Raw genomic sequence first — 23,868 nt, forward strand, 5'->3', positions numbered from 1 at the left:
AAGACGATGACATTTTGGGCCAGGGTAAAGCAAACCTGCACAGATGCGGGGATAACCAGGTATAAATGGGTCCCAAAAGAGTGCCTACTAGGCACTCATCCCAGAGTAAGTAAGTACAAACATGTCATCAAACTGATGGACATCTCCTGCATCCTGGCAAAGAGAACCATTGCAATGGCATGGAATTCACCAGGGGGCTCAAGATATGAACGCTGGATCAAAGAGTTGGATAGATGGACTGAAGCAGATACCAAGGCCTGGCATGAGGGGGCCACTACAGGGGAAGAAGGCAAAAATGACACTCTCGAAACATGGAAAGCCCTCCTGGTCTCTGTGCTCTCTCCTTTCTCCTCCTCTACCATTAATGGCGGCACCCGCTGGGATGCCCTCCTGGCCTCCTTCCTATCCTCTAAGGTCATCATTAATGTCTACTCTAATGGGACCGTCTTGGTCCAAGGCCCACAGGCCAACCTGCATCTCTTTGATAGACGCTTTCCGCACCTCATCAACTTCCTTTCCTCTCCCGCTGTCCCCCTTTCTTCAGCTACCTGCCCCCTCCCAGTCGCTTTCTACACTTTCTACACTTCCGCAGGGTGTACCTCTGATCTGTACCCCTCCCCGGAAGTCTTTCAAGGGTAGCAACCTTTTCCACATTGCCACTCTTAACTCCCGCTCCGCTGTCAAATACTCCTCTGATATCTGCCGGCCTCTTGAAGAACTTGACCTTGACATCCTCGGTCTAACAGAGACATGGTTTACGGCCAGCTCTGTCACCAGCTATGACACGCTCCTACTCGATGGCTACAAGATCCTCTACGCGCCCCAGGCCCAACCGTGCTGGTGGGGGTGTAGCCCTTATTTTCCCTGAGTGGATTCCTGCCTCTGTCACTCCTACACAGGCCTACTCCTCCTTTGAATGCCTCGTCTGCAGGCTCTCTCTCTCCCCCAGCCATTCCCTTACTGTGGCTACTATCTATCGGCCACCTGGTCAGATTTCTTCCTTCCTCTCTGAGTGGGCTGACCTCTCCTCCTCACTCCTGGCCTCAACCACTCAACTCCTCCTTCTTGGAGACATCAACATCCACCTGGAAGCCTCCTGTCCTCCCCCTGGACTCTTTCGTGACCTCTGCGACTCTCTCTCACTCACCATTCTACCCTCTGGCCCGACTCACTCTGCAGGGCACACTCTCGATGTTCTGATCTCTTCAGATCTTCCCCTCTCTGTCCCTCTCTCCACTCCTCTCTCCTGGAGTGATCACTTTCTCCTATCCTCCCACCTCACCCTCCCTAACCCGCAGGCCAAGCCACCTTCCTCACTGCCACCCACCTTCTCGGTCATCCGACCCATGAAGCGCGTGTCAGTTGAGGCTTTTTCCTCCACCTTCTCAACCCCTCCTCCACCTCTGGCTGACTCTCACCCTGACACAGCCCTCTCCACTCTCCACTCTTCCTATCCTTGCCCCTGACATGAGAATCCGCCTGAAGCCCAAAGCCAAGTCTAACTCCTGGTATGACTCAGACCTCGTCACCTTAAAACGCAAGTGCAGGATGGCCGAGAGGAAATGGCGCGCTTCTAGTTCATCCTCTGACAAACTGGCCTGCCGTCCTCACCAAGAAGAGAGCTCATATCCAAGCCCGCGTCTCGGCTACATCTAACAACTCGGCTGAACTCTTTAAAATCTGCAAGGAACTGGCCAATCCTGCTGCAGTCTCTACCTCTGCTGTCCCTTCCCAGGCCCTCTGCATGGCACTGGCTTCCCATTTCACTTCTAAAACTCAGGACATCCTGTCCTCACTCTCCTCCTCTCACCTCCCTCCCGCTATTCCCTACTCTTCCTCTGGCCCTTCTGCAGCCACCCCTCCTCCCTCCTTCTCTGCCTTTCCCCTTTTCTCTGCAGATGAGGTTTCTAGACAAGTCAGTTCTATGAAAGTCTCATCGAAACAGGTTCACCCCTGCTCCTCCAAAACTATCAAGGACCACAACGACTCCCTGGCTCCTGCCCTGGCTGATTTCTGCAATCACTCCTTCGCCACTGGAGTCTTCCCTTCCCCCCCTGAAGCACTCCCTTGTGCGCCCTCTTCTTTAGAAACCCTCTGCCAACCCCACCTGCCCGGCTAACTATTGCCCAATCTCGATCACTCCCTTCCTGGGCAAGCTCCTGGAGAAACTGGCCATCTCCCAGCTCAATCTCCACACTGAAGCTGTTGGCTGTCTTCATGACCATCAGTCTGGCTTCAGAGCTACCAGAAGCATGGAAACTGCTCTCCTGAACATCCGTGAAGACCTGCTCACCAACCTCGACTCTAACACCCCTTGCGTTCTCATCTTGCTTGATCTCTCTTCTGCCTTTGACACTGTGAACCATGCCATCCTGCTCAACCGTCTCCGTGATAACCTGGGTATCACTGGTCAGGCTCTGTCGTGGCTGACTTATTTCCTCTACAACCGACCCTTCCAGGTCCAACTTGGGTCTTTCCTCTCCGACATCTTTTTCTCTGCCTGTGGTGTCCCCCGGGGATCTAACCTCTCCCCCTGGCTGTTCAACCAATACCTGGCACTCCTTGCCCACCGCATTGCCGCTCTCTGTCCCAACGTTCAGTGCTATGCGGATGATACCCAGCTCATTTTCAGGCTACCCTTGGCCTCTGACTCTCCTTCTCTCATCTCTGACTGTCTGTCTGCCATCTAGGAATGGTGTGCCGCCAACGACATCTGCCTTAACGCCAACAAGACTGAGATTCTACTCATCGGCACACCCACTCCCTCCTTTCCTGCAGCTCTCTGGCCAGCCTCCCTTGGCCCTCTTCCTACTCCCTCCTGCAAGGCTAAAAATCTCGGGGTCATCTTCGACTCTGCACTCTCCTTCTCCCCTCACATCTCGGACGTCTCCAAGAAGTCACACTACCAGCTGCACAACCTACCAGGTACCTTCCTGCCTGCTGCTCTTTTTCACCACTTAGCAAGCCCCGCCCACCTGGTGCCTTCCTTCACCATCAATGTCTTGTGGCCAATGCTGGATTTGACTTTTATGGACTTCATTCATTCACGGTGCGTCACACTTTCTCAACTCTCATGCTGGACTTCCTTTGCATCTTGTACTCATGGTGGCCCTGAATCATGCTGTTCCCATCTTCATCTTGTATCCTGGCTTGCAACAATATGTGTTACTAATGACTTCTGCAATTGTATTCACTCTCCACTCTTGCTTCTCCACTCTTTTTGACTGCTTACTCTCTTTTCTCTCCTCCTTTCCCTTCTCCCTTTTCCTAACTCTTCCCCTTACTTTCTTCTATGCACTTACTCTATCAGAATTGTCCCTGGACCTAATATGATAGCAACCTCGTCTGTTTCCTCCACCCTCCCATTACTGTTTTTTTCCTTCCCACCACGCCTCCAGCACTATCTGAAATGTCGTCAGGCCTAGTATGATAGTCGCTTGTTTTGTTCCTCCCCTCCCTTTCTGCAGCCCTCTCCCTCACCTTTTGTTTTTCTCTGGCTCTACCAGAAATGTCGTCAGGCCTAGTACGGTAGTCGCCTGTCTGTTTCCATTTCCTTCCCACTCTCCCCCTCCCTTCCTTATCTATGTCTTAGCTCTTGCACTATCTGAAATGTTGTCAGACCGAGTACGATAGTTAATTTCACATCCTTACTGTTCATGGCCTGTAAGAATGTGGTTGTATTTTCCCTTGGTCCCTCCCTTGCCTTGGAGCGCTTTGAAACACATTGTGTATAGGCGCTATATAAATAAACGATCATATCATATAAATAAACGATCATATCACCTCCTTAGAGATATTCTTCCTTTTCTCTCCTTCCCCCAAAAGCTCACTGTCTCCAGAGCTCTGGTTCTCTCTAGGCTGGACTACTGCAACAGCCTCTTTCTAAATCTGCCTGCCTCTACTCTCCGCCCTCTGCAACTTATCCAGAACAGGACTGCGTGACTTGTCCTTGGCCTCAAGCCCAAGGATCGTATCTCTCCAGGAATGAAATCGCTGCACTGGCTCCCAGTGGCTGCGAGGATTAAGTTTAAAACCCTCTGCATTGTACACAAGGCATTCTGGGGTCTGGGGCCGCAATACCTTCAACTCTCTCTTCCTAAATATATTCCTTCTCGAGCTCTTCGCTCATCCGCCTCCAACTCCCTCAGGGTCCGTCGCTTCTCCAAGAAATGAGTTGGTGGCAGATCACTCTCTTCGGCAGGGGCCTCTCTCTGGAACAGCCTTCCTGCCTCTCTGAAACTTGAGGAGAACCATCTCCGGTTTCCGGAAGCTCCTCAAAACCTTCCTCTTTGCTTCTGCTTTCTCTCCCCCTCCCCCTGCTGAATTCCTGACCGAAACTGCACTGGTTTACCTGGCCACTCTTTCTGATCCCTGGCCCAGGCGCAGCTAATTACCCACCTGCACTGCCTCCCTGGCAACCCTTGCACCTGGGGACCGCTGTTCTGTATCCCTACAGTCCCCTGCCAGCACTTATGTCTGCACTTCCTTGCGCTTGCCACCAGCTGGCATCTTATCTTATTTATTCTACTTTTCCCATGTACTGCACTTTCCCCTCTCCCTTCCCGCCCGCCCCCGCACTTTTCACTTTTTCCTTCATCCCCCCTTCCCATGCACTTGCATGATCTGCATGACACCTGGCCTAGTAGGATCGTTGTCTGTTTTCCCTTTGTCCCCCCCTTGCCTCGTTGCGCCTTGAAACACTTGTGTATAGGCACGTTATAAATGCCATATCATATCATATCATATCATATCATATCATGAGAGACATACACTTCGCCGCTGACCACAAGCCTCCATGACTTACACCCCCCCCAATAAGGTCAAGGAACGCTCAACCAAACCACCAGTGATAACCTGCACAAGATCCCCCAACACCTGAATTATCAGTCCTCAATACCCTCCGCCCACACACCAAGAATAAAGACAATATGATATAACTTGAAGACTGTTCCGGTTAACTGTTTATTTTGTTATTATTTGTTAATTGTTATTAGTTATATAAAAAGAAAAGACAATTTGCCATACCTACAGCATGTCACATGATGAGACCTAATTGTATGCCCATAAGCAAATGACAATAAAATACTTTACAAAAAAAGGGGTACCTAGATGCAAGAAGGTCCTTAAAATGATAAAGTTCCAACGCTGAATTTGCACTACATTTTGTACTAATACTATTGTTCACATTACACTTTGCACTTTAGGGTTGATCTACCCACAGTTGGCGAAAAGACCACTGTGAGGAGAAAAACCGTACCAATTTATTTATTTGCATGTATGTTTTACAAATATGTATTGTTTTATGATTGCTTTATGATTATCTTGTACTTTGAAGGTTTTTAATCACATATTGGGTTTTATGAAGATTGTGTCTTTGATATAAAAAAAATGGTGTGAATGACTACTAATAAAAATGAGCTTTTTAACATTTACATTGTAAAATCATTTTTGTAATACTCAGTACCTATTTGATGCATGGACTGAGTAGGAATAAGAGGGCAAGAAGGGAGTCCTAGAGAGAGAAGAGACATACTGGTTCCTTAGTTTAGAATGTTCATGTGTATGATGGGCAGAACCTTTGTGTCCGTATCTATATGAACCACAGACAGGGCTGGATTGAACACAAGAGGAATATTGATGTGGCGCTTTTGATTAAGGAAGGAAAGAATTCCCTGCATTTATTGTTGCCGCATAAACATCTCCAACAGAATTAACCCTTTCTTAGCATATCTTGCTCCACATTTGACACATACTCTGGACTCAAAGGTTAGTTGATAACTTCTGTCGTGCCCCTCAATATGCCATCAGCTACTAACTGGACATTTTTGCTCAGAACAACTCCGAGTGGGGCTTTGATCAGAAACCTATCATATTGCTAACCTAATCTGTACCAGATCAACAATCATTGAAGTGCACAAACTGAGAATTTCAGAGCCTTCCGGTATGTAAACCTTCTTGTGAGCCCATATCTACCAGTCGTGTGCCATAGTTAGACTCCTCAATTAGTTCCTGGATGCCATCAATTATCAAGTGATCCTCAACCTGTTTATTTGTGTCAGCTATTTCACATATATTATCATTACAGGTTTGCCCATTTATTACAGCAGGCAGAAATTAATGTATGTCACATGTTTTACTATGACCTGCTTCCTTACTCTGTTTGCCTTTGTTCTTAAAAGTAGTTGTGTGGCTTTTTCTCCTACCACCCTTCTTCAGTACAAACTGACCATCAGATTGTAATTCAGCTTCTGTTTAATTAAAGCTGGAGTCAATTATGTTTTTATTACTTGTTGTTTTAATTCCCACTCTTGATCTGTTATCTTTTTTAGAACTAGCTTCATGCTCATCGTTGATGTTATCAGTATCTGCAAAAAGAATTGTATTCACCTTATCACATTCATTTCATTTGTATGTGCCTTGATGACAGATACATTACCTATGACTAGTGTGAAATCCTGTGTACACGGGCCAAAGTGCAGGTTTTCATTGACACAGTAGGAGCACTGAACGCAACAGCTCCCTCTCGTGGTGATAACAGGCGAAGCTATGCAAATTGGTATTGTCTCTAGATATCTTAAGGCAACAGCTCCCTCTACCAGTGACAACAGGCAATGACTGCATTGGACAAACAGAGGACAAACATACATCTAACCTTTTATTATAGTGTTTGATGTCCTCATTGTGTCTCTCGTGTAAATTGTCTCAGCTATCAATTTCTATTATGTTAGTGATAACTGCATGATCTATCCCTAAGCTATATTTTTCATTATGATTGGGAATCCATGAGTCATTGTGAAGGGCTTTAATTGTGAGGCGTTAGTTATTTTGCTGTATGGTTTCAGAGTATATGGATTCCCATCAGCTGACTAAAGATGTAAGTAAGTAGTCAAGAGCCTTTAGTTGAGGATTAGTGATCTTACCCTCTTTCATGTTGTCATTATTAGTAGGTAATGTGGCAGTACTGCCATGAGTCGCAAGATTGAGAGGGTCGGCCTTCCTCGTACAGTAATATTCAACAAGCACATGTCCACATTCACTTTCTTCGCTAACCGTATTTGTAGCTGTTAGGTTCATAGCATATAGCTCAGGCGTCCTGATTAGGCTTTTATCCAAAAAGTAATACTAATAAGGGTGACCCACGATGTTATTGACAACTTTATGACAGAATTTGTCAGCCATGACATTCACCGCATGACATATCATATTGGTGGCATAAGGGTCTCATTCAGAAGATAGTGTCTCAGGTGTATTTGCTGTATCACAGACCGTACGAGCAAATATGACGCGAGTTGACCAAAGTAGGCCTCATCCGTGTTCCTAGGCATACCATGTTTCCTTTGATTTCAGTCCCAATGGTTAACATAGCAGTGCTAGATGTATTAGTTAGAGCTGAGAGAAATGATGTAGTGTCTTTCCTGTTTTTGTCCACCATCGAATGAACTATATCCTTGAGAGTGAAAGGAAGGCAGCACAAAAGCCACGGAATATAAACAATACAAATGACAAAATTATCAGTGCACATCTTTGCAAGCGAAAACAAGGTTTATTTCATGCAAAAAAGGTCTCAGATGGTCCCATAGAAGCAAACTGACACAGAGCTCTCTGATTTTCCATACGATTACAGGTTATATAGCAGTCATACAGAAAATGAACAACACTGTGCATAATAATGAGTACAGCATAATCCCACCACCCTCATAGGCTACCACCCGTAGAACACGCTAATCCCCCCATAGTCTCTTGACTGATTGGCCACATTTACACTGCCCCCATTCCCCAATACATGTGGTCCCCTAAGTCGTCACTGTTGAACCCAGGTATGTGATTGGTGGGTTGTTATCAACAGGTTCATAAATTTGAGACCATCACATGATGATCACCCTCCTGTTCCAGACACGGTCAAAATAACTTGGTGGGCCCAAATGTGCTTTGATTAGACAATAGGCTTTCTCATTAACCTAGATGCTACGGCACACATGAGTTGCAGCCCCGACCATGTACTACATTTTTTAGCATCGCCTCTGCTCCTTCTGTCCCAAACCACAAGACGTTCCAGACACAGCTCCCCACTTATCTCCTCCCAAACCCTGGTTCCCAGGCATGATGTGACAAGGGCACCGCTCTCGAGTCCGAATTTTGAGGATTTGTTTGCTTAAGTTGTGTGTCTAGGTGTAATTCATTTGTGTGTCCACAGTAGTATTCTAAATCTCTGCTGGCTCTTTGGTATCACTGAGCCTCATGCCCTATTCTCATAAATGTATCCTTCAAAGGGTGCATCCCTTTTTGCTCTTCAACCAACTAGCATTCCGTTCCCACCACGTTCAGGCACAGCAGCTGGATACAATTCGTACTTGTCTGCGAACCATGGGTTCCTCTGACCTTGGCTTCTCTCCTGGGGAACAGGAAAGGGCATTTGTTTTGGGAGCTGAGCTACCAGAGCCATAGCTCCAAACCAAGGCCTGCATTATCTTCTGTTGATCATGTGCTAGGCCTTAACATACAAAATGGCAACACTTCTGCCAAGGTTATACACCGACCTTGCTTCTACCACACTGCCTTGCTGACTCCATCTACTACTTATTTCAATCATTCCCACCCATCACGCTATCCTACGTCTCTACAATATATCAACTAAACACCAGCCTATGATGCTGTCCTATCTTTGACCTCTGCTGCAACCGCAACATTAATGCACGTGTTTCTCTTTCTGTGTTGCTATACGTGCATATCTAATATTCATCAGACCTAGCTAAGACAATGTATGTGCTGTCCGCAGCACAAACTTCAATCTGCTCCCACGATGTTGCACTCTAATAGGTTTTCCTCAACCTGAACCTTTTTGCCTGGCTGGGACGCTCTACCTGCATCCCAACAAGAGCAAGTGTGGTATCAGTATTGTTCTTGTTTTCACCACCATTACAGCACAATTTATAAGATGTTGAAGAGTTACTTTTCTCTTGGTGACTCGCACTCCCTGGTATTATTTTGTCTGAAGTCGATAGAAGTATGGAGTGCTCTATCTCGGTGTCATTGTCAGTTGAAATCGCGTCAGAAGGGGGAGACAACATGTCAGCCGCCGGCTGTCCTGATGACGGCGTGTTGGCAACATGTTTTCCACTCTTCACACACTCCACGCGCATCTCTGTCACACTGCTGTTGTGCCGCCGGACTCATTTATATCCCAGCACTCTAATTGAAGTCAGCGCAGCTGGCGTTGGAAGGCGGCTCAAAGGGTCAAACTCCACTATCACGCCAAGCCCAGGTATCTACTATAGTTCAGCCTCCAAAAATTCACCAGACAACGGGTACGTTGAAATATGCTGCTTCAGTGCGGCAGTTTACATTATTTTGTTCTATTATGAATGGTTAAACACCATAGGCTCTATCACATTAAACCTTCTTACATCTGTGTTATCTGCAGTGTTCTTGTGGATGGTGCATTTGAAAGTCTCACTAATCAAACTGAAATATTTGCCAATCTTTTTTCAATAAAGGAAGGCCAATATCAATTTCTGTCACTAAGTATCATGATCAGAGAAATAAGTTGTCAGGCCTTTCTATGACTGACAGCAAAGTATTTGCACTCCTCCAACCAGGAATAATGTAACAGCTGGAAGCTTTACCTCTGAAGTGAACATATGGGAAAAGATCACATTTAAACAAACTCCTTTCCTACTGATTATTTGGCCAGTTCTTTTGGTTATCCTTCCTTCCTTCTTTCCTTCCTTCCTTCCTTCCTTATTCCCTCCCTCCCTCCCTACCTTTCTTCCTAACTTCCTTCCTTCTTCCCTACCTCCTCCATCCCTCTCTTCCTTCATTCCTTCCTTTCTTCCTTTCCTTCATCCCATCATACTTTTCTCCTTCCTTCCTTCCTTCCTCCCTTCCTCCCTTCCCCCGTTCCTTCCTTCCTTTTTTCCTTCCTTCTTTCCTTTCTTAATTCCTTCCTTCTTACGTCCCTCCCTCTTTCCCTTCCTTCCTTCATTCATTCCTTCCTTCCTTCCTAACTTACTTCCTTTTTCCTCCCTCTCCTTTTGGTCTTCCCATCATGTTGTACTTAATTCCATCTTTCCTTCCTTTCTTTCTTCCTCTGCCTTTGGTCTTCCATCATGTTTTACTTAATTCCATCTTTCCTTCCTTCCTTTCTTCCACTCCCTTTGGTCTTCCCATCATTTTTTATTTCATTCTATATTTCCTTCTTTCTCTTGTTTCTAATACATTTTATTTTTGTAACGGTTAAATACCACACACGCCATCTTGTTTAACTTTTTAACAGTGGTAATTATCTATGCGATTTTGTAATGGTTATATATTGGACGATCCGACATATTAAACTGAAATCTTTGACATTTTTTTTTTAATAAATGGAGTTCAACCTTATTTCCCGACATTACATCTCATTGTCACAGCAATCGCGTATTTGCAAACCCACCAAAGCATCAATAGTTGACTTGAATTTAGAAAATATGGTTCAACTCTGAATCACAAGAATACAATTCCTAAAATGGATTCATTCACAGGTAGCAAATTGAATGGTGCTATTTACATCATTAGTGCAGTGGTTCCAGCTGTAACAATAGGCTTTCTCGTGAGTTATAATGGTTCTTTTCAGTCAGCCTCTGTGGATGGTCATATAGTCTCTATTTGTGTATGGTGTAGTAGGCCACGCACTACAGCAGCAAATATCACCAGCCGCTGTCTATGAAAACCAAGTGCAGAAACTCCACTGGGGGAAGTTTGGAACAAAAACTCTATGCGTTTCTTTGATTACACTTGTAAGGAACGTTTAAAGTTATTTAATACCAAAGCACTTCATTGCAAAACCCCTCCCCATGTCATTATGAAGGTTCTCCACAAAGAGGTTGTGAAAGGGACCTTTTACATAACAGAGTCAGCAACTACAAATGTTTTGATTTTTTAAATGAGAAAAAGAAAGAGAGGGAGAAATAACTAATAGGGGGGTGTACTAACTAATGGTAAAGGATCTTGCTACATTCAAGTCCACTATTGGTCGATTGTAACAGAGTAGTCATCTCTCATTGTTGTAGAAAGTGACCTGCAGAAATATGAGTCCGTAACAAGAGCCATGACAGCATGTAAGGCAGTGGCAAAGATGGCCAGCCCTGCAGCCAATCAGAGGGCTCGTTCATCATTGTTTGCAATTCTGTAAGAGTGCTGCTTGTAATGACTTCAATATTTCAAAATAAAATATGTCCTAGCAGTTCTTCGGGGGCTGGGAGGATATTTGAGCTTAATGCCCTAGTGCTTAGTGTAAGAGCTCTACAGCCGCAGAGGGGTTGTGGGGGGCATTCCTTTATTTCCATCGCAGGTGCCTGAAATTAGGGAAATGATAAATAGTGCAAGAGAAAGTTGGAGAAAATGTTGTGCGGTTCCCAACATAAAGAGCTACAGGTGCACTCTGCCTAATGCAATCTGTACGCCCACCACAAAATCACATTTCACAAACCTCTTGAATCAAAGGGGGAAAGGGAAGGACCAACATACAAAACAGCCACCTGTGCAGGTGGCCTGTGCAGTCCTCTCAGCCTTGCTTGAGGACTATGGGGTGGGCTTAGTGGAGCAATGGGACCACGGACGAATAGCTGACTGGTTAATAAAAACACAGGAGTAGGTGGCCCACCAATGGACAGGGGAATGACTAGCTTGCTCTTATTGTCTTGTCATCCAATCGCAAGCACTCTTTCATGGAATAGACACACAAAACCACCAATGGAACTTGCTGCTCCTTCTGCTCGCATCATGTGACTGCTTTTTGGCGGGCCAGTCATCTTTCATTATTATTTGTTTTAACTATTATTGTTTCGAATACGTAAGCTTCGGGTGGATTTAACCAGACTGAAAAATCAAGCTATCATTATTACTTTTGTAACATCAACAGGAGAAGCTACAACTCGCTCCGGTCTAAGCCTTTTGTAAATTAAATATAACACAATGACCCACACATGCTAAATTAAACCACGATAATGAAAATCAGAATCAAAAATATTAATAAATAATAAAGTGAAATCGACAACAATGAGGTCCAAAATGTAAGGTCACTACATGAACTTGTGAAAATCATAGTGTGATAACTTGCATTTCGGTGTTATTTTGCTGCCATGGTGGTAAATTGCACAGGGCAATATCGCACACATCGGTGGCAAATTACAGAGTGGCATGTTACATATTCATTTTTGTTCATTGTTTTAATTTTGGAATGTAAAATAATGCGACCTCATATTTATTACAAATGTATTAAAAAAAAAAAAACAAGTATGCCAAGTCCAGCATATTCCCCCTCTCCCAGTGCCATATCGAACTCAAATATCCACACTCAATAACCAGGAAAAGACTCTATATACATTGGTGGATGAAAAGTGGATTAATTCAAACTATTTGTGAGTTATCCGTGATTATCTGCAAGGTTTTGCATGCATGTTTCGCGGTACATAACCTCTTCATCACATGCCTGGTAATGAAAGGAAATATAAACTAGGTAAAAATAAAGAAACTGATCATGTTAAATTCACATCTTCGGAGGTTAAATCTACACACCTGTAAAAAAACAAAAGCATGGCAGATGCAATTTTGCACCGCAGCGTGTAATATTGTCTGGTGTAATTTACCACAACTGGAGCAAAATAGCGCAAAAGTGCAATTTAACCCCAAAGTCTTCATTTGCATTATCCAGTTTCAATTGTGTGGTCTGGCCGCAGGCCTTCCAGAGGATTCTGTTGAACAGTAAACAGTAGCTATTGCATAACTGTGCACCATTACAGTTTGCCTTCAATCTGTGAGAGCTGTGGTATTTAATTGCTCGTGTGTTGCATTTCAGAGACATGGGGCCAGTCAATATTGCAGCAGAGCAAAGCCTGGAACCTTTACTCTCCTCCGAGGAGTTTTCATCTCACGTCTGTTTCATTTAAGATGTTTCTGGATCTGCAAACATTTCCTTGGAAATTGCTTTGACAGCGTGGAACCTTTAAGAGAAATTGCAGGATAAATTCCTACCAAACCTTGAATGGTTGTTGGATTTCTGGGACATAGATAGATTCAGTCCAAACCTATCGGCAGACTTTTCGCCAGAAAACGCAGATTTCGTATGAGCAGAGACTCTGCAGGTTTTAGAAATCAACTACAGATTTTGAAATGTTTGGACATTTCCAGCAGAATTCCCCTCTATAACTATGAAAAATTCAGACTTTTCACAGAAGTATGAAAAATATGGCTGCAGATTTTCACAGAGTTGTCCAAGATTTTGACTACCTCTAGACATAGGACGGGAGTCACAGAAGCGTTTTATAATGGTGCAATCCCATAGGAGAACGCTCTGTCATACAGGCCCATATAGGTTTAGGCTGAGGTCTGGCAAAGTGGTGGAAAGAATGCTTAGTGGTTTGAGTCGGGCTCGGACTGGCCTATAGGGCTATATGCCCATGGCTAAACCAAACATGCAAAATGTTCATGTGGGCCAGGTTTTTAGGTCAAAGTGGGCCAGGTTTTTGGCCATTGTGGCCCAGTTTGTGGCACTCTGCGGCTCATAGTTTTGAGCAGTGTTGCTGAATAAATATTCTTTAAAATGCACAATCTGCATCACCTTTTTTTTAAACTCCCCCTTGTGTACTATTCAAACAGTGTCACAAAATGAGTGAATTGCCATTTACAACTGTGGCCACTTTTTCATTGATGCCTGAGACAATTTTATGGCCCTGTCCGACCTTGGTTTTAGCGGTGCCCTATCCGCAATGTAATCATGCTGAACCAAAGAGCAGAGATAAATGAAGGGTGTGCTCATCAACACCCTCCCACAAACCCTCAAAAATGAATGATCAAGTGAGATTTTTAGAATGACCAATATATGATGGGGGAGGGGCGTTCTAGATGGGGAAAAGTGACGCTCGTTAGTTTAAGAAAATTCACAAAATAGCACGGATTTTGCAGCGATGATGGCTTTGTTGGGTTATCTCATATAGCTTCTATTATATTCAGCCATAAAGATAAGGGGTGTAAGGGCTACTTTTACACCCTAAAAATAGGCAAATACTCCCAAAAAATAAAAATAAGGAGTAAAAATATTCCCAATAAGAAACAGGAAACAAACACATAGGAACTTCTGCTCCTGCTTTCCCCACACAGCTCCATGGATTTGTTTGGAACAGCAGTGCATCTAGTAACACAAGAGGAAACTGCTATTACTGCCTGATTGAAAGAAGTAGAAATATATATTTTAATGTGTGTGAATAACTAGGTGCAAAGGAATAATTATTACAAAAACATTCCCGTTCTACAGTTAAGACACACTTGTATTTGCTATAAAATATTCCCAATTTGATTTGGACTTACATGTTTACTCCCCAAAAAATCATTTTACTCCCAACTTTAAAAAAATAGGGAGTAAAATAGTCCTACCTGAAAATCTTATCTGGAGCACTGGCTATATTTCTGTGGCACAGAATTGCCTCCCTCAGACCGGTTTGGTGTTTCACTTGTACTATAACTGTCTAAGGAAGGGACCAATGCGCTATTAAAAAGTAGCAGAAATAAAAGATTTAGCCTTTGCAGGCAAGATCTGACACTATTTTAGCTTTATTTTTTTCAAATAAAACAATGGGCCTCACTACGACTTTGGAGGCAGCCATGCCCTGCTGCCTCCAAAACCGGGTCCGGGTCCGCGTTCCCTGAATGGGGAATTACCAGGCCATTCCGAGTTTGGAGGGTCCGGTAATTCCTCCTTCAGGGAACCCAGGCCCGGACCTTCCCCTTTCCCATTTGAGCCCCCATAGGGTTCAATGGGAATGGGTGCGGGAGCTAACAACGGGCAGATTACGACCGGCCCGTTGTTAGCTCCCTGGTTCCCTCGCGGGACCCGCTATGGACGTCTGGTAAAACCAGACGTCCACATCGGGTCCCGCGAAGGAACCTCGTAATATTGCGGAATGGGTTTCACGGCGCCGCCACCATTAGCGGCGCCCGTTAACCCATTCCGCAATACTTCTTATTAGGCCCAATGTGGTCATTGTGAATATGCACATAATTGCCAGCGACGATCATCGTATCCATCAGTTTCTCCTCCCTAGTCATTGCGAATATGCACATAATTGCCAGCAACGATCATCGTATCCATCAGTTTCTCCTCCCTAGTCATTGCGAATATGCACATAATTGCCAGCAACGATCATCGTATCCATCAGTTTCTCCTCCCTAGTCATTGCGAATATGCACATATTTGCCAGCAACGATCATCGTATCCATCAGTTTCTCCTCCCTAGTCATTGCGAATATGCACATAATTGCCAGCAACGATCATCGTATCCATCAGTTTCTCCTCGGTGGGTTTGCAAATCCGGCCCTAGTAGGAACACTCTCTCTAAGTCAGTCTGAGCTTCGTTGTACTATTTACTGTAATCGAGGCCCCTGGCACCTTCCTGCCCATTCGTTTTACTTGTATAGATGGTTGCACCTCTTTAGATCAAGCAATCAGTACCAGGCTTCCTCTGCAATGTTCTGATATTAGAATACTCTCTCCTAAGACCTAAGTCCTTAGGTGTTTTTTTGACAGCCATCCTAAACCCACCTGGCGCCCACCGAACCCATCCAGCCAAGTTTTCCTCCTGGGACCAGATTACAGAAACGTTGCACTAGGGCAAAGTTTACAGTGAAAATGCATCTTTCTTTGCACTAAGGCCCTTTTTGTCTCAGTGTGTATACCATGCCAAACTGCACTTGCCATGGTGCAGTGTTTTTTTAATGTGGCCCCGTTTTTAGAAATAGGGCAAACTTTGCCCTAGTGCTAATACCGTGCAACTTTGCACTTGCACCGGGGCAAGGTTTCTGTCATCTGGCCCCTGGCGCCCAGCCTTTACAGCCCACGCATCCCACTACCTGTGTGTTTTAGAGATTCCCTACGGCCCTAAATAATAGGCCAGTAATATATGCTTTGTTGTAAGGTCTGTCCCTCCTCTTCCGATGAACAGATCTCGGTTGGTTCCTGAAGCAGCACTCAATAAATATCGAAAATGAAATAACAATAAAATTAAATCAGTGCATTGATGTCTGTACATTTTTTTCTAAAAAGAGTGGCCCAATAAGAACTGGAACAGTGACAGAGCAGCAATAAAAGAACTCTGAGAAATGCACAATGTCCATGCCAAGCGTGGTCAAATCCTTCAGAACAAATAATACTGCCAGCTTTTTACTAGCGCTTCAAGTCAGATTCCTCCCACTTCTAAGCACTGAAATGGTATGTGTTGATTTTACCCAACTCAGTAGTGACTCATGTATTAACCTCGTATGGATGAAAGGATGAGTTGGCCTTGCTGGGATTTGAACCCGTGACTGGGCTGAATTGGGCTCTTTTCTGGCAGCTGTGCCACCAGTGTCATGTGTGTCCACATCATGTTCTGGCCTCTGTTAAACATAAGTGGTACAGTACTTCTTCCGTGAGCCAGTGGCAACAGTTGGAAAGACTCAGTCCTGGAAAAAGAGCTTCTGCCCAATGGAAGCTTGGATCCGCGGACTCGCGGGAGCCCCGAGACACGAGGACTGGGGGTGATAATAGACCGGAGCTCATCATTCATCAACAGGCTGTTTCACGATATGCGTTACGAAGCCTTGCCCAGCACCAATGTTTTGCCTGGGTTGGTATTCTTTATTTATTTGGGGTATTCTGCAAACCTACCTCAGTGGAGCAACAGGGTGTGCGCACGTAACAGGGTGAAATAATGGCAACCCAGGACACGTTTCCATGCACAGGGTAGGAGTCTGCAGAATCAGCTCGTGGCATGCGCAGGGTAGGAGTGTGCAGAATCAGCTCGTGGCATGCGCAGGGTAGGAGTGTGCAGAATCAGCTCGTGGCATGCGCAGGGTAGGAGTGTGCAGAATCAGCCTGTGGCATGCGCAGGGTAGGAGTGTGCAGAATCAGCTCGTGGCATGCGCAGGGTAGGAGTGTGCAGAATCAGCTCGGGGCAAGCGCAGGGTAGGAGTGTGCAGAACCAGCTCGGGGCAGTGTGGTGTTGCCAGTCAAGCAGTCTTATAACACGTCAATATTTTCCTTTCTTTATTACTTTAATTCTGGGGCTTTAAAGGGTCGCCTTGCAGCACTCGTCTCACAAGCTACATTTGCTGGAGTCTTTTTGGCTGTCAACTTCCTTTGGGTATACAGAAGTGGTATCACCTTGTCGCCTTTTAACACGGGTTCCTCCACATCAGCCACTTGCTGAAAATGAAGGATGTATAGCTTTTCAGTGGGCATTTAGTGTTTCAGCTCCCTGGTGGCTGGCCGTCTCGTGATGATCAGCGGTTATTAACCCAAGGCTCATTTGTCTCCATTATAGTGTATACACCTAACGGGTACCTCAGACATGCAGGCATAATTGTATGCATACGTTTGTTTTTGCACTTCACGGTGCAAAGAGTGTAGGGGCCACCTGCTATTTACGCATGGCAGGCAGCATTTCCTTTAGGTTCCAACATAATCCTGCTACTTTCTGCTAGTAAAAGAAGCCATCAGATTCAAATAGGAATGCACAAAATGTACTCAAGCATGGCCACGTCATGCTTGCATGAATGCTGTTGCATGGGGGAGCCGGAAATGGATATTCCGTTACATGAACTCATATATATATATATATATATATATATATATATATATATATATATATATATATATATATATATATATATATATATATATATATATATATATATACATATATATAATGAAGGAGTATGTGGGGTTGAGAAAGATCGAGCATAACATGGATATTCGTGGATATTCCTCTACACAACAAGGAAAATCAGCTCCAGTGCCTACAAATTGGTACAAAGTGGTTGTAACTGGATCCCAAATGTCTGCACTTTAGCACAAGGTGTCTGACTCCAACCGGTACACGCTGTCAGCAACTGGATTCAAGGGACAGATGCCACCAATTGCACTGTGGTTGGGCAAATGTGCACTTTTGCCACCTAATGTTGCACTGTGGCTGCAGTGTTTTGCCATCACTTTTGCACTGGGCAACCAGTTTCAAAATGCCGTTCGCATCAACTAATCAATGAAAAGATGAGACCAGGCAAACAGTGCTTACATCCTTATGGTAAGCAAATGGTGCAGAATTGCCCGGCACCAGGAGAGTTTATGTGTGACTGGCCTGCAGCTGGGTACATGGTTTCTACAAGTGCGTAAATATTGTATGCAGCAAGGTACACATTGTTTGTAACCTTTTACAAGATATCTACAACTGAGTACAAGATGACCGCAATTGGCTATAAAGTGTCTTCGCCCAGGTGTGAAGTGACTGTGTGTCTGCAACTACATTATATACATCTGCAAAGCGTTACAAGATGTCGCAACTGTGTACAAGATAGATATTGGCAACTGGGCAAAGGAGTCAGCAACCAGGAGTCAACGCCTCTGCAACAGAGTAAATGGTGTCAGGAACTGGATAGGAGGTATCTTCAACCAGGTATAATGTGTCTGCAACTACATTATATACATCTGCAAAGGGTTACAAGATGTCGCAACTGTGTACAAGATAGATATTGGCAACTGGGAAAAGGAGTCAGCAACACGGTACAAAGCCTCTGCAACAGAGTAAATGGTGTCAGGAACTGGATATGAGGTGTCTTCAACCAGGTGTAATGTGTCTGCAACTAGGTACAGTGTGTCTGCAACCACATTATATACATCTGCAAAGGGTTACAAGATGTCGCAACTGTGTACAAGATAGATATTGGCAACCGAGCAAAGGAGTCAGCAAAACGGTACAACGCCTCTGCAACAGAGTAAATGGTGTCCTGAACTGGATATGAGGTGTCTTCAACCAGGTGTAATGTGTCTGCAACTAGGTACAGTGTGTCTGCAACCACATTATATACATCTGCAAAGGGTTACAAGATGTCGCAACTGTGTACAAGATAGATATTGGCAACCGAGCAAAGGAGTCAGCAAAACGGTACAACGCCTCTGCAACAGAGTAAATGGTGTCCTGAACTGGATATGAGGTGTCTTCAACCAGGTGTAATGTGTCTGCAACTAGGTACAGTGTGTCTGCAACCACATTATATACATCTGCAAAGGGTTACAAGATGTCGCAACTGTGTACAAGATAGATATTGGCAACCGAGCAAAGGAGTCAGCAAAACGGTACAACGCCTCTGCAACAGAGTAAATGGTGCCAGGAACTGGATATGAGGTGTCTTCAACCAGGTGTAATGTGTCTGCGACTAGGTACAGTGTGTCTGCAACTACATTATATACATCTGCAAAGGGTTACAAGATGTCGCAACTGTGTACAAGATAGATATTGACAACCGGGCAAAGGTGTCAGCAACCAGGAATCAACGCCTCTGCAACAGAGTAAATGGTGTCAGGAACTGGGTTGGAGGTATCTTCAACCAGGTACATTTGTGAAGCAGAGTGCAAGATCTCTGCTCTAGGATACAAAATGGCTGGAAATGTATTCAAGTTGACATCAGGCAGCTTATAAGTGCCGCAGAACTACTCTAGAAGAGTAGTCTGGCAATTCAGATCGTGCCTGAGACCGTCATTTCTGCAGAACTACTCTAGAAGAGTAGTCTGGCGATGCAGTTTGCGCCTGAGACCGTCATTTCTGCAGAACTACTCTAGAAGAGTAGTATGGCGATGCACCTCGCGCCTGAGACCGTCATTTCTGCAGAACTGCTCTAGAAGAGTAGTCTGGCGATGCAGCTCGCGCCTGAGACCGTCATATCATTCCTATGGATGGCACCTCGCCGGCACTGACTGGGAGGACTGCAGTGGCGCTCACCGGACATTGCCGCCCATCCCTGTTCAGCAGACCGCAATTCAAGTTAATAGGAAACAGTGCAGATAAGGCGCTGCGGTTCTGTAAAACAGTTAATGCAATCCAGGGCACCACCAAAAAACTGTTAATGGACAGTATGGGGTCTCCACGAGATGGTCGCTGCCACTGTCAGCACCTGCGTTCTCTTAACCAAGTACCATGGGGCCGTGTTATAGAAATGTTGCACGGTAGTAGAAATAGCGCAAAAATGTCCCCAGATCAAACGTTATTCTTGCAATGTATGTTTGCACAAGAGCAATGTTTGCATTCGTACTAATCCAGAATGGTATTGCCGGAAGTCAGAAGACAGAGTTTGTCCTGGTGCAAAAATGTATTGAAAGAATACGTTTTTAGCACCGGGACCATTTTTGCCCCAGTGCTAACACCATGTATAATTGCACTTGCACTGTTGCAAAGTTTCTGCGCCACTCCCCTGGAGAGCAATGGTGACACCAATTATCTACAGTGCAACAAACTTGCACACACTGTGACACGAATCCCTCTCTAAAACATGTCCTCGTCAATATCGCCAATTTGTAAGAAATGTCGGCCATTCGACAGTGGGATAGGGTAGCTTACACTTATATAGCGCAGTTTGCTCATTGGATTACCTCTAGGTGCTGTTTCAACGTATATTAACAGCGAAATCAATGGTACTCCTATCATCGGGCAGGATGAAAGGCTGAGTGCTTCCACCAGGATTCCAACCTTCAGGCTGCACGTGGAGCGCTACAATGGATCCGGTCTGTTGAGATATGTTCCCTGCTTAAGGTCGGGCTGCAGGTGAAGGTGTATTATTCGCCAACAGTGAGTTCAAGACAATAACTATAATAGTGCGGGCCACCCGCTCCCACTAAATGCAAAAGATACGATCAGAGTCGTTTTACAGCAGCTGGGCGTTTGTCCTGCCTTTGCTTGTCTGTAAGTGGTCACATAGGTTGTCCGATCAGCTGCTTTTGGAAATACTGCAACATAGCGCCAACTACCCTGCTTACAATTTCCAAATTATTTCATTTGGCAACATGTGCGTCGGGAGGATACCTCAGGGGCAACGTGCTCGTCTTGGAAGCTAAACGACACAAAGCAACACAGGTTCGAATCCTGGGTCCGCGCTTAGAAACCTCTGGGTATTAAGCGCGTTATAAATATCCAATCATATCATGTAAAGGGGATCCAGTTGAACTAACACGATGGATGAACAGAGCAAGGTCACAGGCACCTGTTTATGAATACAATTCTGCCCAGCACTTCATTACGATGGCCATGCAATGAATTGCACTGCTGGGGTGACGTTGGGGTATTTCTAGAATTCTGGCTGTCATACATCATGTTTCGCCAATGCGTATAGCGTTTTATTCCAGAGGAACACCGGTAATAAATCAAGTGATCAGAAAGACCTTTAAAAAACAAAATAAAACCGCTTCTTAAATACCTCTTCCCCCATAGCAAAACTTTGTGAAATGTGTTCCGGTATCAGCCTATTACTTTTTACTTTCATGTTCAAGTTCCAAAGTTTGCGATGCCAGCTTGGAGCCTCTCTGTACGTGCTTCTCGGCTCAAGTCCGAATTCACCCGCAAGCATCGGCAGGGCACAAACACGCCTTCCTATTGGGCATAAAACAGGGGCGTCCCATTTTCCAGAAAAACGAATCGAAAGAATAGAAGAGCACAAGGAAAGTTTCCTGGGAATACATGCCTTGCTCTCGAGTTTGCTCTCTGCAGAACACAGGTAATTCATTATACAAAGCCCAGGATTTCCATGTCCCTGTTAAAACAGGCGTTATTGTAAAAGACGACAAATTGGGCCAGGTGCGACTTTTTCTACCTGTCGATATTATCCTGAGCAGAACGCCTGATGAAGGTTACTTACGTTTTACTGGCTCTGACTTGCATCCATCTAAAAAGAGCATCAACAGGACACAGGAAAAGATGCCTCTGCGGCCCCCCGGGGCCCGCTCCTTCGTCATGCTTCCTAGCGGCTGTGCAGCGGCAGGATCACGCCGTGGGCGCTGCCTGCAGGCGCTGTCTGCGGTACAATATGAAGGCATGCAGAAGAGACCCTGGGGGGAGTATTCACGAAGGTACCAGAGCGATCGCTGCCTGTGGGCAGGAGTCCCAGCTGAGTGACAGGCTCAGCTTTGCTCAGGCGCCCCCTCTGCTGGCCGCCTGGCCGCTCTGCAGGTGAGATGGCCCGCCTCGGCTTCTAGGTTCTGTGTGGTGTGAGTGACCACGGACTGCCCAGGGCTGCGGTTCAGCCGAGACTGGATAAGGTGCCGAAGAAGGGTGGCTGCCCGGCGACGAGTTACACAGCACTAATGCAAAGACCTATAAAAGTGTCGCGAAATAGGAAACATGATAGTTACGAATGTGCCTAGTTACCGGGTCACAATGAATTTAGTCGGAAATTGCCCCATTTGTAAAAATATAATTTAAAATCCCTCTAGTTCCAAAAATCAACATAGGCATACTGAGTGGTTATTCTAAGGCCCTTAGTCACAGGGTTTTCCAATGGGGTTTTACCATTTTAAAACGCTTCTGTGAGAACGTTTGGCATGGAGCAAAGTGACCTTGCATAGCAAAAATACACTTTACACCGGGCCCAATTCACAGAGCGGAGCATAGTGACTTTTCAATGTGACAGTACTCTTTGCACCTGGCCTCATTCCCAAAAAAACACTTTTTTTGTGTGTGAATTAGGCCCATTTAGCGCCGTGAAAAGTCACTTTGCTTCGCTGTGGTAATTAGGCCCGGTGCAAAGTGTATTTTTGCACTGCAAAGTCACTTTTCCTCCGTGCTAAACGGTGTGTGAATTTGGCCTAAGAATATGGTTACCCATCCACGTGCAGACATGTCTGTGATTATCCATTACAGCGGAATTCATTACGCTTTTGGCGGTAAATCCGCAGAATTACTGCCAACCTCGTTTACCGTCACCGCCGTCTCAGTCCCATGTCATTACTGCAGGATTATGAGTGATGGTAGTTGATATAACTTCCCTTACGCTTAAGGAGCCCTCCAGCCTCTTTGGAAGCTGGGGAGCAGGTGTGAGTGGATCTAGGTCACCTGGCCTAAGCCCCACCCACCAGGTGCCTTTCCGGTTGCCGCTCTTTTTCACCACTTAGCAAGCCCCGCCCACCTGGTGCCTTCCTGGTTGCTGCTCTTTTTCCCCACTTAGCAAGCCCCGCCCACCTGGTGCCTTCCTGGTTGCTGCTCTTTTTCCCCACTTAGCAAGTCCCGCCCACCTGGCGCCTTCCGGCTTGCTGCTCTTTTCCCTACTTAAGGAGTCCTCCAGCCTCTTTTCCTTTGCAGCTGGGGAGCAGTTATAAGTGGATCTAGGTCACCTGGCCTAAGCCCTACCCACCTGGTGCCTTCCTGGTTGCTGCTCTTTTTCACTACTTAGCAAGCCCCGCCCACCTGGTGCCTTCCTGCTTGCTGCTCTTTTCTCTTCTTAGGGAGCCCTCCAGCCTCTTTTCCTTTGCAGCTGGGGAGCAGGTGTAAATGAATCTAGGTCACCTGGCCTAAGCACCACGCACCTTCTTAGCCCTGCCTCTTCCTTCCTGCTCTTACCTCTTAGATCAAGGGCGTCTCTCTCCCGGGCGTCCAAAGTGAAGGGAAATTCCTGTTTGGACCTGTTTGGACCAGGAGGATCCAGGGTCCGACCCCCTGCTAAGACAGCAGGTAAGCATGCACCAACATGTGTTTGCACCCTCTGTCCCCACAGGCCATCCCCACCCTCTCTGGTCCCCCCGTGTTGTTCCCTTGTGCCCCCCACCCTTCCTGCACACAGGAGTCTGACCTGATACATTCTGGTTTCACCATCACCCTCTTGTGGCCAATGCTGGATTTTACTTTTACAGACTTCATTGATTCACGGTGCGTCACCCTTTCTCAACTCTCATGCTGGACTTCAGTTGCATCTTGTACTCATGGTGGCCCTGAATCATGCTGTTCCCATCTTCATCTTGTATCCTGGCTTGCAACATTATGTGTTACTACTGACTTCTGCAATTGTATTCGCTCTCCCCTCTTGCTTCTCCACTCTTTTTGACTG

At 45.5% G+C, this 23,868-nt stretch overlaps 1 protein-coding gene across 2 annotated transcripts in view; it reads right to left on the reverse strand.

The window, feature by feature from the left end:
- Positions 1 to 21,910, reverse strand: part of CHRDL1 (chordin like 1) — an 881,325-nt gene extending 859,415 nt beyond the window's left edge. The window contains exon 1 of one of the 2 annotated variants that reach the window (XM_069612612.1): positions 21,688 to 21,910. In XM_069612612.1, coding sequence (XP_069468713.1) covers positions 21,688 to 21,865 — 178 coding nt within the window. In that variant the 5' untranslated portion in view covers positions 21,866 to 21,910. The remainder of the gene's footprint in view (positions 1 to 21,687) is intronic. The other variant, XM_069612613.1, reaches the window with a different exon arrangement.
- Between the last annotated feature and the right edge of the window lie 1,958 nt (positions 21,911 to 23,868).

This window comes from Ambystoma mexicanum, chromosome 5p (assembly GCF_040938575.1).
Source record: "Ambystoma mexicanum isolate Mex_15411 chromosome 5p, UKY_AmexF1_1, whole genome shotgun sequence".
Lineage (NCBI taxonomy): Eukaryota > Metazoa > Chordata > Amphibia > Caudata > Ambystomatidae > Ambystoma > Ambystoma mexicanum.